The 17,374-nt window shown below is 47.8% G+C and overlaps 1 protein-coding gene across 1 annotated transcript in view; it reads left to right on the plus strand.

Moving 5' to 3' along the window:
• The window catches only part of LOC135213845 (ras GTPase-activating-like protein IQGAP1), an 88,725-nt gene that overhangs the window by 53,117 nt on the left and 18,234 nt on the right, over window positions 1-17,374 (plus strand). The window contains exons 5-6 of the mRNA XM_064247948.1: window positions 5,452-5,584; window positions 8,092-8,221. Coding sequence (XP_064104018.1) covers window positions 5,452-5,584; window positions 8,092-8,221 — 263 coding nt within the window. The remainder of the gene's footprint in view (window positions 1-5,451; window positions 5,585-8,091; window positions 8,222-17,374) is intronic.

Consider the following 17,374-nt stretch of genomic DNA (forward strand, 5'->3'; position numbering starts at 1 on the left):
TCCTGAGGTGTTCTTATGTCTGAGAATACCATGGCTTTCTTTATTAAAGCCTTAATCCTGGAAGCACACCATGCATTGTATCCTGAGGAATGCCTCCTTATGAAAGTGAAACTACACTATCAGAGCAGCTGCTACATCTATGGTATGTTTTCATCAGTATCTCTCTCTAGCCATCAAGTTTTGGTGGCGCAGTGGTGGTGTAGCTGTGTGTTCACTTGGAACTTCTGGAGGGCCATTGAAATCCAGTAGGAAGACTGCCGTACACCAGCACCTATAGTTTCAGCATAGGAGATTTCTCCTTGCCTTCCCCTTATGTTTTACGGATGAGGTTCTCATTATTGACCCCCATGTTGGGTAAGTAGGGAACCATGTGTGTTGGATTTCATACTTGGTAATATGTTACTCTACTTTTGTTTTAATTATGGTATATTATGAATAGTTGTATGGGCATTGTTTTTCTTAGGTATGGGTGAACAAAGTTCATTCAATTAAGTAAGATGGGGCTTGTGCTGCAGAGCTATTGCTCCTTATTGGATCAAGAACCGCCTTTTCATGGATATTGATGGTGGTGTTTTGGGTGTGAGGTGTCACAGCAACTCCGCTAGGTTTGTGGTAAATCTTTAAGGATCATATATTGTTAAGGTTTTAGCTCCATCAGCTCTGCAGGCCTGTGGCAGAGAGGTCTAACTTGCCATTCTGCATTGCTCAGTCTCCACCAATGGCATATTAGGAGTCATGTTCCTCCTACACAAATGGGGGGGGGGGGGGGGGGGGCGGGGGGGGGGGGGGGGGGGGGGGGGGGGGGGGTGCCGCCACAGTGATAGATCTCTCTCCCTTGAACCGATTCATTCGCCAGACTCGGTTCACGATGGAAAGACATGGTCAGTGCTCAAGTCCATCAGAGAGAACGACTTCATGCTTTCTGTGGACCTGAAGGATGTGTATTTCCAGATACCCATCCATCAGTCCTCCAGGAAGTACCTCCGCTTCATCCTCGACGGGACGGTGTACCAGTTCAGGGGACTTCGTTTCGGTCTTTCAACCACCCCACAGGTGTTCAAGCAAGTGATCACTGGTGTTGGCTTGGGCCCATTCGGTAGGGATATGTCTTCTGAGGTATCTCGACGATTGGTTGGTCCTGGCGAGCTCCCTGGGGATCGTGGTGAATTTCGAGAAGTCTGATCTCGAGCCCAAGCAGAGGATTAAGTACCTGGCCATGCTGATCGATACGGTAGCAGGGCGAGTCTTCCCCGCAGCTTGTGGATCAGCTGGTTCAGGGAGGCAGCTGGACGGTTCCTGTCCCTATTGGAGCAGCCAGCTCAGCAGTGGCAGGTCGTGATTGGTCACCTGTCGTCTCTCAAGAAGTTAGTCCCTCACGGGCGTCTTCACCTGCGGTCTCTTCAGTGGAGGCTAAAGGAGAGTTGGTTACAGGCAAGAGACCCACTGTACTTTCCTGTGTCTCTCACGGAGGAGGTGAGGCAGGACCTAGCCTAGTGGCTGGGCGACGGGAACCTCGTAAGATGAGTGCCCCCTCTCTCTCTCTCTCTCTCTCTCTCTCTCTCTCCCCTCTCTCGTCTCTCTCTCTCTCTCTCTCTCTCTCTCTCTCTCTCTCTCTCTCTCTCTCTCTCTCTCTCTCAGAGATGTTGCTGTTTTCAGGCGCATTGACCGAGGGATGGGGCACACACCTGGAGGAGTTGCTGGCTGCGGGTGTGTAGGATCATCACAACAAGCACCGTCACATCAGCGTCCTGGAGCTCAAGGCAGTGTTTCCCGCTCTCCAAGAGTTCCAGGACCGTCTGATGTCCCTCCAGTTGCATCAGTTGACGTTGCAGGTGCACGAGTCGGCCGTGGCTCACTCGGTTTGAGCTGATTTGGAAATCAGGTTAATAGGAACCGATTTTAGTGGTCCTTCACCCAGACGTAGCGGAAAGGCTCTTTAACCTGTGGGAGCGTCTAGTCGTGGATCTGTTCGCCACCCGGCACAACAGGAAACTCCAGGTTTTCTACTCAGTTGTGCCTGACCCATGGGCAGCTGCAGAGGACACTCTTCAACACCCGTGGGACAACCTCTTCGTCTACGCCTTTTCCCCGTTCTGTCTAATTCGCAAGGTGATCAGCAGGGTGGAACTGTACCACCGGTCGGTTCGGTCCCTGTGTCTTCACGACCGGCTGTTATCCACCATCTCTTGCGAGCAAGAGGCTTTTCTTGCCGAGCAGCAACAGAGATGGCTGGGCACCTCAGGCAGTCCTCTGCAGCTGTATACCAGGGAAAGTGGTCCGTCTTCTGTGGTTGGTGTCGTGGACGGGGTCTCTCTCCTCTCAGAGCCACTCTTCAGCAGGTAGCGGATTTCCTAGTCTTCCTTCACTGAGAGAAGCTCCTCTCCGTCTCCGCAGTTAAAGACTGCAGAGCCGCCCTGGCCCTAGTCCTTAAACTGTGGGGAGTGGATATCTCCGACTCGTTCGAGATCTCCCTTCTAATGAAGAGCTTCAAGAGGTCTTGCCCACCCAGGGAACTCAGGCCCCTGGGGTGGGATGTGACTCTCGTCCTTAGGAGTTTGATTCGAAGACCCTTCGAGGCACTCCGAGAGTCGTCAGACAGGGATCTGACCCTCAAGACCCTCTTCTTGCTGGCCCCGGCATCGGCGAAGAGAATAGGGGAACTTCATGGTCTTTCTTTCGAGTCATTCACAATCCCCTCCCTGAAGGACTTCACCGATAATTATGCGGATGAGATGCTACTTTGTCCTGTGAGGGCGCTACGGCGTTATCTGAAGAGAACTCGGCACCTCAGGCCTGAGTGTCGACGCCCCTTCGTTAGCACCGGGGTTACCAAGAAGGTGTCCAAGAAAACACTTTCATTCTGGCTTCGTGAGGTAATCAGGAGGTCGTATGCTGCGGATAGGAGTGACGACACCCGTACCCCTCGTCCGAGAGCCCACGAAGTCAGAGGTATTGGTCCAACCCTTGCGTTCCGCAAGAACTTCTCCTTCTAGCTTTGGGATATCGCCCACAGGTCCTTGGATACCTTCTCTGGGAGCCGTGGTGGCTGCTCAACAAGTTGTGTAGCTTACCCAGCACCCGAGCGTACAGAACAGCATCGTATCCTTGTGTGACTACATGAATGGACGAGTGCAAGAGAGTGTGGCTGGCTTCTCTTCCTCCTCTTTTCTCTCCTCTACCTGTGGGCAAGGACCGCAGTCGTCACTACGCTGGACAGGAGGCTGATGCAGGTAAGCTACACTACTGAGCTCCATCCTATCCCTTTCAGTAGGGATAGGAGCAGTTATCCACCACTCCCCTAACAAGGGAGGGAGTGAATGCCAACAAGAGACAAACTCATAACTTCATATTGGCTCTTGAAGTAGGAACTAGTTCTTGCTTGCTATTCATAAGAGGCATGCTTGCCTCCCTCTTATGAATTTTGTCCAGAAGTCTGACCACTGATCCTGCGGTACATACCCCGATCAGCTGGGCAGAGGCTAGGATCCCTCCCTCTGCTCTTACAACCAGGGAGGGAACAAGGTCGGACAAACAACAGTCTGTTCATAAGACTCAGATTCCACCCACCAGTAAGTGAGTCTTCCTATTGTTAAAGGACCGATAGTTTGTATGACGTATCGGAACAAATCACAATTTGTCGATAATTGTATTTTTCCTAACTATACAAACCTGAGGTCCTTTACACACAGTCCCACCTCATGCCACCCCTCACTCTGTTTCCTGGGCCTAAAGCAAAGTGAATCCTCACCTCTCAGTCGTGCGGGACCACAGACTGTCGGAGAAGCAGTTAACTACCAAACCACCTTGTTCGAAGCTTACAACCGGTTCCAGCTGCCGCTGAATACCATTTCTATTGTTAAAGGACATCAGGTTTGTATAGTTAGGAAAAATACAATTTTCAACAAATTGGGATTTTTTTTCTCATTCTGGGTTTTCTTGCAAAGAATGAGAATCTGTCTCATCCCTAGCCTCACTTCTTTACCATCAGAAGTTTTTCGGACATCTTAGGCTTTGAGAAAGTGGAAAGCGTCCTGTGCCCCATGAGGGCCCTTAGGTATTACATATCTACAAAGAACAGAAAAAGTCAGAGGGCCAGGTAGCAATCTAGGCCCTTGTCTAGGAATGCTATTTAATTCTTCTTAAGACCATATTTTGAAGGTTTACTCCCAAAGTGATGAAGACATTTTATGTCTTGAAGGTAAAAGCCCATCATGTTAGAGCAGTGGCTTACGATCTTTGGGCTATAGACATAATTTTTGTCTCACTTTGATTTTACAAACGACCAACTGGAGATGCAAGTCGGTGTTCATCATGTGCTATTTACAAGACATTGAAAGGGTTTACAATAATTGCAGCACATTAGGACCATTGTCTGTGGCTGCCATAGTGTTCAGAGAGGAAGTGTAGGAAGCTTGTCTTTTGTCTCTTCCTCATCGCCTTGAAATATGGTGTTTTTAGCCCTTGGGGAGCCTGAAGGGTACTGAGTACCTAGAGTGCCCACCAGTTTTTATTGTGTGTTTGTGGTTTAATTTTTTATGTGGTTGAGGTGGCAGAGTTTATGGTGGTTATGTTTTTTGTTGCACTGTGCCCTGGGCAGGGACAAATATGTTTAATATAGCTTTCGCTTTGTTGTTGATCCTTTATATCCAGCGTTGCAAAGTTTGTCTTGCTTCAAGTGATCAAACTAGCCCTTCACTGTGATGTACCCACTTCAGTAGAGGCGATCCTAGCTTTACTACCACACCACTGTACGTGGTGTTGATGAGCACCAACCAGAGGCAGCATCTCCCTGCCGCAGCTCTCTTACCAGGTTAGGCTCTCATCTCATTAAAGGGTTTTTTTTTTTTTTTTAATGTTTTGAGGTAATTTATGTCTATGAATCCCTCCACCCACAAATGGATTCAGCTAAGTAATTACTGGGTGGGGTACATAAAAATGATATTTTTATGATAAATTAAGTTTTACCAGCAGTAAAACTAATTTGAGCTTTTGGCTGAGTTGTTCCTCTCTTACCCTGAAAGTGGGCAGTGTCTGTCTCCTACATAAACAAAAGGCTATTGCTACCGCAAATTTCCAAATTTAAGCTACCATCAATTAGAAACTCATAGCTTAGTAATTACTGAGTAAGTATATATAAAACTTCATTTCATTGTAAAAATAATTTATATCAATAATCATTATTTTGTATGAAATTACAAAAAATATTCCTAGTATCAGTCCTATAGTATTAAAAAAAATTTAAGAGTCCTTGCTGTTACAGTAAGTGTAGAGAGTAGCACATACTAATTGTTCCTTTTAGCAGATTTTAAATTGAAGTTATTATTTAGAAAACTAACACAAACATAAAATTATATGTTGAGGAGGTATATTCTGCTGAGTGTAGTCTATGATCTATCTATGTAAACCATTTAACCTTGGAAATTACTATTTGTGGTGTAATTATTTTTACAGGAGATATGTGAAACTCATCAGCTGTTGCTAGACCATGAAGAGATTTTGGCACCTGACAGCAGTGACCATTTACATGTCCTGCTTTCTGACCTTGGAGAAAGACCTTCTGTTAATTCACTGGTTGGAGTTGTGGGTAAGAATTAATTGATCCACAGAAGATAATTTTTTACCTTTATCTCCATAAGAGCTACAAAGTCATTTATATCAAACATGAAGGAAAAATATTGTAACTTTTGGTGTCCCAAATCTAGAAGACATTTTTTATCTAAAATATATCAGTATGTGTACATTAGCATGAAAAATCCTCTCTAGGTCCATTTTCCATACGAGAAAAATGTATTTATCTTTTTGATGAACATTTTTATGTCTGCACTTCCTTTAATGGGGTTAGATGTAGTCACTTTTCTGCACCTTTCATATGCTCCATTGTGCTGCTTCTATATCTACTGCTTTACTATTCCTTACCCTTTCTCATTGCGTGTTCAAGCCATCTTAGTCTTTACGATCTGTCTGTACTCCAGCCTCTGTTCTCTGGCAATGGATCATAAGATTCTGTGGTCACACCTTTTCAAAATCTCATTTGTCGTTAATAGCCGCCTTCTGTGCTAATTGCTCTCAGTCACACCAAACTTATATAGGTATCATGTCATTCCTGACTATGGCCTCATTTTGAGCAGATTTGTTTTTGTCCTCTGCCAAGAATGGCACAATTTTGCTGTTATTATGATGCACTATTCATTTGTTTCATCTACCCATTTCCTTATCTTTTAGCTTCTTTCTCATATAGTGTGCTTGTAGTATTAATACTTGATTTATCACTTTTCACCTTTCAGTAAGGTGTCATACTAACTGCCACTGTTACTGTACTTTGTGTTCAGTCATTTTTTCCCAGAGGATTTCCATTCTTTATCTGCGATTTTTCACTAATTTACACAAATTCTAATGACTTATTTTTGGAATGCAATTTTTCTACTTTTCAAATCCAGTAATTATTTTTTATTACAATAATTTTATATCTTTGTAGAGTTTGAGATCTTTCTAGTGTTTGAGAGCTTACTAGTATTTTTTTCACCAAGTCTAAACACTCATATTCCGTGAATTTTCTGTAACTTGAGAAAGTTCCTCCACTTGCAGCAGAATGGTCTTCCAATTCTAGGTGTAATGCTTCAGTCTGGCAACAACCCCTCAGGTGTTTATGCAGGTGTTCACCTTGTGTCTGCCTGGATCATATGAAAGGCATTTCTGTCCTACATTATCTGAACAATTTGGTTGTTCTCACTTCTTCCAAGGAGCCTCCTTTGGGACAAACATGTCTTCTGGTCATAGTGTTATGATAAATAGACAGAAGTCTAATCTTACCCACAAGCAACAGATCAAGTATTGGGGATGCTTCTGGGCACTATAGCAGTGAAGGCCTTCCTAGCTGTTTCCCAGCTGGACAACCTCAAAGAAGTCACAGCCAAATTCTTATAGAAAAAGGAACAACCAGCTTGGCAGTGGCAAGTAATTCTGGGTCACTTTTTGTGTGGACAAATTGCAGTCACCTTCACTCTCTCTCCAGTGGCAATGAAACAACCAGTCTACCCTGAAAGACTTGCCTCACCTTATAATTCTTCTAAACCTGGACATGAAGCAGGATCTAGCTTGGTGGCACTATAACTCCAACATTCTTAAAGGGAATTCCTCTTGAGCTCTCCCTTTCTACAGATGTCCTATTCTCAGATATCTTTATAAGTCCAGGGTACTGGACTCAATACTTCTTACACCTACATATTAACGTCTTAGAGATGCAAGCACCATGGTTGACAATGCATGTCTATTAGACATATAAGTACACTTATTGGTGGTCTTGGGTGACAATGCTGCAACAGCGGTGTATATCAAAAAGTAAGATGGGATACTGTCCCACTCCGTGTGCCAAAAAGCCTTACAGATGTGTGAGTGGGTGGCTCTTTGGACCGTTGACATATGAGCCAGGTACACCCAGGAAAGAGTAATTCCCTGGCAGATCAGTTTACTTGCCAGGGCCAAATAGTTTGAACAAAATGGTCCTTTCAAGACATTTCCAATCTCAGCAACCCCACTTTGTCCCTGCTGTAGAAGGAAAGTGTTTATTGTGTTGGTAATGAGTTTGGATGTTTCCCCAATCTCCCCTTAACAATCCATTTTTTTTTTACCAAGTTGCAATGACAGATTCCAGTTTGTACTGAAGAATAGTTCTACATCAAAGGTTCTGGTTTGCATATGTAGGAAAATGCATATTACTTATAAAATGTTATTTTGATCATATGGTGTCAGACTTTTTCAGCCAGCAACTTACTTAATGTCCATATTCACCAAGAATTCTGATAGAAACCCTCTACTGTATCTTGTAGGGTAATTAATTGCTCCAAGAAAAGTGTTTTCTAGAGGGTCACATACTTTTAAATGAATTCTTCCAAGACTCCAACTAGGTGCCACTTTATGATCTGAGTCACCCATTAGTCAGGTTCCATTTTCAAGATCTGTGATCATCTTTGATATTAACACATTTTGGTAGTATACAGTATTTCTATTTTTTCACATTAAAATTCATAGAATTGCATAAAATTTTTCTTATAAACTAGATTTCACTTTGATAAGTTTCTTTGTTTTTTTCAGATTCTGTCACAGGCTCAGGTTCAGTGACATTGGGTAGAATGGAAGTATGTTTAGCATTGACCAATAAATTTGAAGTAGCAGAAGCACCAGAAGAGAAGGAAACCAAAGATTCTAATAAGATGTTTAATAGGTGAGACTGTATGAAGAGGTGTTTCATTTGAGAACAGGCTTTTAATAAGGTATGGTAATTGTTTAAGCCAACTTATGTAAAATAAAAAAAACATCTGATATGTATGGGTGTGTGTATATAATACCTAATTATATAGAATACGATAGATAGATATTATTTGTTCCGATACGTAATACAAACCATCGGTCCTTTAACAATAGGAATGTAACTGCCGCTAGGCTGGAACCCGGTCGTAACTTTCGAACAAGGGAGTACTGTAGTTAACTGCTTGTCCAAGAAGTCAGCGCACCTTGCGACTGGGAGGGGAAGAATCACTTTGCTTTCGGCTTGTGCGCTGGGTGGGCCGGTGACAGACGTGTTTCTCCACCTCTCTCTGCCAGCCTTTTAGTCGTATGCTTTGTTTCTCCCCAAAAATCTTGGTTTTGCTTTCTAGTGTGACTGTGTGAAATACTGTAAGTAATTGTGCTTTTTGTATTTTATTGCCATTATTCATGGATCGTGAGCTGGAGAGTTCCCCACGCCCCCTGTCAACCGCAGAACCTGCCCTGGTGTGGAGGGCCGTAAGTGTTGGGCCTTCCGCTCCTTTTTGGAGGTTGACCCTCATGATTTGTGTGCTCGGTGTCGGGGGTGCAAATGCTCCCGCACCGAGCCCTGTGATTTTTGTGTTTAGTGGTCGGAGGAGCAGTGGGCGCAATATGAGGGGAGGAAGAAGCGACGTAAGCCTGCCAGGGAGTCATCGGAAAGTTCTCCAGCTACTCCCCTGGTCACGGACATGTCGTCTTCTTTCCTCCCTCCATCTCAGCTCCCACGTATGGCTCCTTTCCCTATATGGGGGGGGGTTTCTCGCTCCTTCTCTTCGCCCTCTTCGCCCGATCCGTCGTGCGTGGGAGGAAAGGGTGAGGTCGCCCCTTACATTCAGATTGTAACTCCGGGGTCTTCCATTCGCTCGGGGGGGAAAGGGGCACCTTTGCCTCCTCAGGTGCTCCTGCCGCGGGCGACGACCTCAGCCAGGTGTAGTGCTCACTGGGTCTCCAGGGGACATCCGAGTATTCGGGGGCTGCTGCATCACCTGGTGAGTGGCTCTGCTCCGGTTACACATGGTCCGGTAACCACCACCACCACCACCGTCTCGACCCCAGGGTATGCCACCCCTTCTCACCTGGTTTATACGCAGCATATAACCTTGATAACCCCTTCAGCTGCGGTTCAGGCGCTGCTTCCTGGCATTCCGAGGAGGGTCGTAACACCGCTGCCCGGGTTCGCCGCTCTCGCCTCAGCGTCGACTTCCGGTGCCCCAAGAGCTCGCCCCTTGACCTGCCTCACCAGTACCCAGGATGCCGCTGGCCACTGCCCCGCCTCCTGATGTTCCCTGCCGTACCTGGACCAGCCCCTGCTGACATCGTTCCTGCCCGTGGTGTTGTTGCTCCAGTCACAGGTGGGTCCTTTTCCGGACAGGTGCAGCTGGGGGCCGTGTTGCTTCGGCAATTGCCCAGCTCCGTCCTGGATGGAGGACCTGACGACTGTCCTGAGGAAGCTGACAAAAAGAGGAGGAAGGTGCCGTCGTCGTCTTCATCGTCGTCTTCGTTGTCGTCTGCTGCCGCCTCTTCCCCTTCAACTTCCAAGGCTTCACGGGCGAGGAAGGAGAAGGCTGCCTCCTCCCCCCCAAGAAGTCTCCTTCGGGAACTTCTAAGGGCCCGTCTCACTCCGGTGGGACGGGGGGGTCTTCCGCTGGTCCTCCTGCTCCTTCGGGAGCGGGGCCGTCTCTCCTTCCGCAAGGAAGAAGAAGGCGGGGACCAGAGGGGTACCGGCTAACACCAGTACCTCCTCACCCTGTGCTAGGGGCTCTGCTGCTACATTAGGTTCCGTCTCGGCCTCTCGTTCGCGAGAGGTACCGGATGTGCGGTCGCCCGCGGGTGACCGTACAGCCAAAGTCCAGGCTTCCGAGTTCGCTCGGTGCCAGGACCGAGGCACGGAGCAGAAGACTGGTAGACTGGTGAGAGTCGCTCAGGTGACTCCCGCCAGACCAGCGATCGCTCTTGTAGCAATACGCAGGTACCCAGGGTTGACGCGACGGTCCCAGACCGGCCACGGGCTGAGGCAAGGAATAGGTCCCCTCGGTTGCCGGAACCGGCCAGCAGCTCAACGCGCCGTGAGGACAGGCCCCGCCCCCACCGCGACAGCGGACTCTGCCAGTCCCCTGACCGCCGCTCCCACCGGGACCGGGCGGGTAGGGGGACCAGCAGCAGCTCCTCTGACGCTCGGGACTAGAGCCGCTCGACCAGGCCTGCAGCCCCCCAATCACACCAGTTCTGCCGGCCGGTGGGCAAGGGGGGAGCATCAGGTCTGCCTCTCCAATCCCTTCAACTTCCTCGGGCTGCGCCGGGAAGAGCAAGGCGATCTGGAGTGATCGTGAGGAGCACGCTCCTCACGGTCCCAACACAACGCCTTACAAGCCTGGCACGGTCTTAGGACCAACCAGGTCGTATGCGCAAGTGGCCAGAGGAGACCGGGAGGGGTCTGTTGCAGTTCCTCCTCTGAAGGAGGAGGGTCTCGGGAGGAGGCGCTCTTGTTGGAGGGACTTGACAGTCCTACTCCAAGAGATGCAGTCACTCCCGAGATGCAGAGGTTATTGCGCTGATTTGTCAGCACAACGACCTCAGGGAAGGATCGCTGCTCCCACCTTTTGAGCCTACCCCTAGGCTTGAGTCGTTCTGGGGTCCTAAGAAGGGACCCAAGACGACAGTGGGTCTGCCGTGATCGGATCTGGCTGACTCGGTGCTAGGCCAGGTGGACTCTCTCGTCTCCGGACAGGAGGGTTCGCTACGGTCTGGCAGGTCTTCCAAGACTACTTCCTCGCCTCTACTGCGGACAGAGGAGATTCTACGTGCCATCGAGGGACCCTCTATGCCGCCCAAACAGGTTAACCCGGAGTTAGCTAGGCTAACTCCGGGGGTGTCTCTGCAGCAGCTCCTGTCGGAGAACTTATGGTTCTCGCAGCAAGAGGCACTCGCCTTGGAATCGACCGCCATGGCGGCATTCCAAGCAGTCTCCTGGTTAGGCCTGTGGTCCCTCACAGTGTCTAAGGTCGCGGCCACCTCAGGAAATATCACTCCTGAAGGTGATCCGGCTTTCGGGAGACTGTGCCAGTCTAGAGGTAGGGCCATCTCCTACCAACCCGCCCCACCAGACGGCAAACCCCTGTGGGCCACCTGGTCTTGAGGCGTAGGGACGCAGTCCTTACCCGAGTGACCAGGGCGGTTGAGCGTGAGGTGGCTCTGTGTCTTCGCAACGGACTGATGCGGAGTTCCTCCGCTTTCTTCCCAGGAGAGATGGTGAACGCTGCGGTGGAGCGACGGCGCACTGACGACAGTGACCGTCTAGTCCACCAGGCAGTCTCGAAGGCGTCTGGGCAGCCTCGAGTTACTGCGGCCAAGCCCAAGAGCTTGGTTAGCACTTCCTCTGCGGCCAAGGCGATCACATCATCGAAGCCCAGAGGAAAGACTCTGCCTTCGACTTCTTCTAGGAGCGACCGTCACCAGCCCTCCTCCCAGCCATCCTTCTCCCGAGAGGGAGCTGGGAAGAAGAAGTCTAAGAGAGGTGGAAAACACTAGGGACGGCGTTCCCCCTCACCTGCTGCTGGAAGTTGGAGGGGTGCCTGGCAAGCCATTGGGCAACATGGCAGTGCTATGGAGCGGAGACCTGGATAGTAGACGTCCTTCTGGAGGGGTATCTACTACCCTCCGAGTCTCGGCCACCTTTCACCTCCAACCTGGTCCACCTTCAGACCTACGTACCTGGATCTTCCAAGGACGTAGCACTTCAGCAGGAAGTTCAGGCCATGCTGAGCAAAGGAGCTGTGGAGATCGTATGGGATCGGTCACCGGGCTTCTACAGCCGTCTTTTCCTGGTGGAGAAGTCTTCGGGGGGCTGGCGCCCGGTGATAGATCTCTCTACTCTGAACCAATTCGTTCGCCAGTCTCAGTTCACGATGGATAGGGCACGCTCTGTGCTCGACTCCATCAGGGAGAACGACTTCATTCTTTCGGTGGACTTGAAGGATGCGTATTTCCAAGATTACCCGTTCATCAGTCCTCCAGGAGTACCTCCGCTTCATCCTCGACGGGACAGTGTACCAATTCAGTGGCACTTGCTTCGGTCTCTCAACCGCCCACAGGTGTTCATGCGAGTGTTCACTCTGTGTTCTGCTTGGGCCCACTCGTCAGGGATACGTCTTTTGAGGTATCTCAACGACTGGTTAGTCCTGGCGAGCTGCTACTCGCAGTTGGTACGGGACAGGGATCGGCTCCTCGAGTTTTGCCGCAATCTGGGGATCGTGGTGAACTTCGAGAAGTCAGACCTCGAACCCAAGGAGAGGATGAAGTACCTGGGTATGCTGATCGATATGGTAGCAGGGCGAGTCTTCCCCGCAGACTCGCGATCAGCAGATTCAGGGAGGCCAGCCAAACCAGTTCCTGTCTCGGCAGAACAAGACCAGCTCAGCAGTGGCAGATTGTGATCGGCCACCTGTCGGTCACTCGAGAAGTTAGTCCCTCATGGGCGTCTTCACATGCGGGTCTCTCCAGACGAGACTAAGGGAGAGTTTGGTCACAGGCAAGAGACCCGCCGTGTACATCCCTGTGTCCTTCACAGAGGAGGTGAGGCAGGACCTAGCCTGGTGGCTGGACGACAGGAAACTCGTAAGAGGAGTGCCTCTCCGCACACCACCCTCCTTGAGATGTTGCTGTTTTCAGACGCATCAACCAAGGGATGGGGCGCACACCTGGAGGAGTTGCTGGCTGGCAGGCGTGTGGGATCGTCATGACAAGCACCTTCACATCAACGTTCTGGAGCTCAAGGCAGTGTTCTACGCTCTCCAAGAGTTCCAGGACCGTCTGATGGGGCACTCGGTGGTGTTGATATGCGACAACACTACGGTAGTGGCATACGTCAACAAACGGGGGCCTAGCGTCCCTCCCGTTGCACCAGTTGATGTTGCAGGTGCACGAGTGGGCCGTGGCTCACTCAGTAGAGCTGTCAGCCCGCTACATTCCAGGCAAGAGGAATGTAGTAGCGGACAAGCTCAGCGGTCGGGATCAGGTGATAGGGACCGAGTGGTCCCTACACCCAGACGTGGCAGAAAGCCTCTTTAACATGTGGGGGCGTCCAGTCGTAGATCTGTTCGCCACCCGGCACAACAGGAAACTTCAGGTTTTCTACTCGGCTGTGCCGGACCCATGGGCAGCTGCAGAGGACGTTCTTCAACACCCATGGGACAACCTCTTCGTTTACGCTTTTCCCCCGTTCTGTCTGATTCGCAAGGTGATCAGCCGAGTGCTGGTCACCCCGAATCTCCGGTTGATCCTGGTGGCTCCGGTATCCGGACCTGCTGGCTCTGCTTGCGGAAGCACCGAGAGAGTCCCCCTTGACACAACCTTCTCGTCCAGCCACACGTGAAACAGTACCACCAGTCAGTCCAGTCCCTTCGTCTTCATGGCTGGCTGTTATCCACCATCTCTTGCGAGCGAGAGGCTTTTCTCGCCGAGCAGCAACAGAGATGGCTGGGTACATCAGACAGTCCTCTGCAGCTGTGTACCAGGGAAAGTGGGCCGTCTTCGTGTGGGCGGTGTCGTAGGACGGAGTCTATCTCCTCTCGAGACCACTCTTCAGCAGGTAGTGGATTTCCTCGTGTTCTTCGCCGAGAAGAATCTCCTCTCCGTCCCCACAGGTCAAGGGATACAGGGCCCCCTTGGCCCTAGTCCTGAAACTGAGGGGAGTGGATATCTCGAACTCGTTCGAGATCTCCCTGCTAATGAGGAGCTTCGAGAGGTCTTGCCCACCCAAGGAACTCAGGGGGCCCCTGGGGTGGGATGTGACTCGTCTTAGGAGTCTGACTCGAAGATCCTTCGAGCCACTCCGAGAGTCGTCAGACAGGGATCTGACCCTCAAGACCCTCTTCTTGCTGGCCCTGGCATCGGCGAAGAGAGTAGGGGAACTTCATGGCCTATCCTTCGACGTCAAGCATACCAGGGGATGGGGATCTGTGACGCTCGATTTTGTCCCGAACTTCGTAGCGAAGACTCAGAATCCTTCGGTCCCTGACGATCGGTTAGTCTTTCACGATCCCCTCCCTATTGGACTTTACCGACAACGATGCGGATGAGATGCTGCTTTGTCTTGTGAGGGCGCTACGGCGCTATCTGAATAGAATTTGGCACCTCAGGCCTGTGTGTCGACGCCTCTTTGTTAGCACGGTGACCAAGAAAGACAAGTATCCAAGAACACTTTCTTCTCTGGCTGCGTGAGGTGATCAGGAGGGCGTACGAAGCTGATGGTAGCGACGACACCCGTACCCTTCATCCGAGACCCACGAAGTCAGAGGTATTGGTCCTTCCCTTGCGTTCCGTAAGAACTTCTCCATGGCGCAGGTCCTAAAGGCGGGGGTCTGGACCAACCAGACCACCTTCACCTCCTTCTACCTTCGGGATATAGCCCACAGGTCCTTGGACACCTTTTCCTTGGGACCCGTAGTGGCTGCTCAACAAGTTGTGTAGCTTACCCAGCACCCAAGCGGACAGAACAGCATCGTATCCTTGTGACTGCTGAATGGAGGTGAATAGTGTGACTGGCATGAATGGTGAGGAATGAGGAGTGTGAATGGCTTCTCTTCATCCCATTTTTCTTTTTCCCCCCTCTACCTGTGGGCAGAGGGACGCGGTCGTCACTACGCTGGAACAGGAGGCGCGATTGCAGGTAAGCTACTCGACCGAGCTCCATCCTACCCCTTTCATTAGGGATAGGAGTGATTATCCACCTCTCCCCCAACAAAGGGGGGGGAAGTGGAACAAGCCAACAAGAGACAAACCCATGACTTCATATTTGCCTCTTGCAATAGGAACAAGTTCTTGCTTGCTAGTTTTAAGAGATACGCTGGCCCTCCTCTAGTACTCAGGTCCAGGGGTCTGACCATTGATCCTGCGGTACATACCCCGATCATTGGGCAGAGGCTAGGATCCCTCCCTCTGCTCTTTCTTACGACCAGGGAGGGAACCAAGGTTGGACGAACACCAGTCTGTTCATTACTCAGATTCCACCCACCAAGAAGTGAGTCTTCCTATTGTTAAAGGACCGATGGTTTTGTATTACGTATCGGAACAAATAACAATTTTGTTTTGTAAAATGTATTTTTCCTAACTATACAAACCTGAGGTCCTTTACACTTAGTCCCACCTCATGCCACTACTCTGTTTTTTCCTGGGCTAAAGCAAAGTAATTCTTCACCCCTCCCAGTTCGCGCGGTGCGAGGGACTGTCGGACAAGCAGTTAACTACCGTACTCCCTTGTTCAAAGCTTACAACCGGTTCCAGCTGCCGCAAGCTACATTCCTATTGTTAAAGGACCTAAGGTTTGTATAGTTAAGAAAAATACATATATACATACATACATACATATATATATATATATATATATATTATATATATTATATATATATTATATATATATACTATATGATATATATATATATATATATATATATATAATATATATATATATATATATATATATATATATATATATATATATATATATATATATATTATCATATATTACATATTATCCCCCCCCCCCTCAATATATATATATATATATATATATATATATATATATATATATATATAGTGTGTGTGTGTGTGTGTGTGTATATATATGTGTATATATATATATATATATATATATATATATATATATATATATATATACATACAGGCGGTCCCCCGGGTTACGACGGGTCGGCTTACGACGTTCCGAGGTTACGACGCTTTTCTTAAATATTCATTGAAAATCCGCCCTGGGTTATGACGCTTGTTCCGAGGTTACGACGCTGACGCTCCGACGCTCCAATTTACGATGCTTTACATTCATACTATGATAAGATAAGAATCCTTTATAGTTTAGCACACTTTCTCTCTCTCTCTCTCTCTCTCTCTCTCTCTCTCTCTCTCCTCTCTCTCTCTCTACTACATGATGTAGTATGTTTTTTTAGTATGATAATAAATGATTTACTATTTTCAAATATTATTAATTTATTTATACAGCAATAATATCAATTCATTAAAGAAAATACATAGTGAATAGTAAGATTTTAGCTTATATTTAAAAAATTATGGAAGAATGAAGGAAACCCCAGTCTTCTTCAAGTAACTTCCAGTAACCTTTCTCCAGATTCAGGTACTAAAACTAAAAGTCAGATATATTCAAGTTTCTGTGACAGCAGGATGGGGAAGAAGTTGGGGGCAGAGCTCACGTGTTGCAATCACTGGTCCTGACTCTCTCTCTCTCTCTCTCTCTCTCTCTCTCTCTCTCTCTCTCTCTCTCTCTCTCTCTCTCTCTCTCTCATTTACTGAGACTCGAGATTTTTTATGTACTTGTACTATTTGTTTTTAATACTTTCAAATAATAATAATAATAACTGTAATTACAAAATTCATATGTGATAGTATTTTAAAGAAATACAATACATACGAATCTATCCACGTCACTTTTAATTAAGGTTAACTCTCTCTCTCTCTCTCTCTCTCTCTCTCTTCTCTCTCTGCCACACAGATAATAATGGATCATAGTGTTAACTCCCTCCTCTCTTTCGCTGGAAGCGTTATAAAGTATTTTTTGAGAGAACAGAGAGAGATAAAACACTCTCTCTCTCTCTCTCTCTCTCTCTCTCTCTCTCTCTCTCTCTCTCTCTTTTACCAAGATGAAAGAATTTTTATGGTACTAGTATGTAAAATGTTTATTGATAATTTCAGTTATTTAATAATAATAATAATAATAATAAAACTTTAATTACAAAATTCATAATGGTCGTATTTTAAAGAGATGAAAATGACCTTTCCATTTCACTTGTAAGGATAATTCCTCTTTCTTACTGAGATGAGAGAATTTTTATGGTAGATGCACGTGTTTTATTATATTTTCAAATAATAATAATAATAATAATAATAGAAGTAGTAATAATACGATAACTAATTTCAAAAGAAAATTCTTCCCTTTGTCTTTTTCTGTATCATTTCCCCACCTCAACTCGAGTGACACTCGAGCTTAACAATGCCATACAATGGTCAACGAATTTAATGGTTTTATGTAATTTCTCTCTCTCTC

This window comes from Macrobrachium nipponense, chromosome 43, assembly GCF_015104395.2.
Source record: "Macrobrachium nipponense isolate FS-2020 chromosome 43, ASM1510439v2, whole genome shotgun sequence".
Classification (NCBI taxonomy): domain Eukaryota; kingdom Metazoa; phylum Arthropoda; class Malacostraca; order Decapoda; family Palaemonidae; genus Macrobrachium; species Macrobrachium nipponense.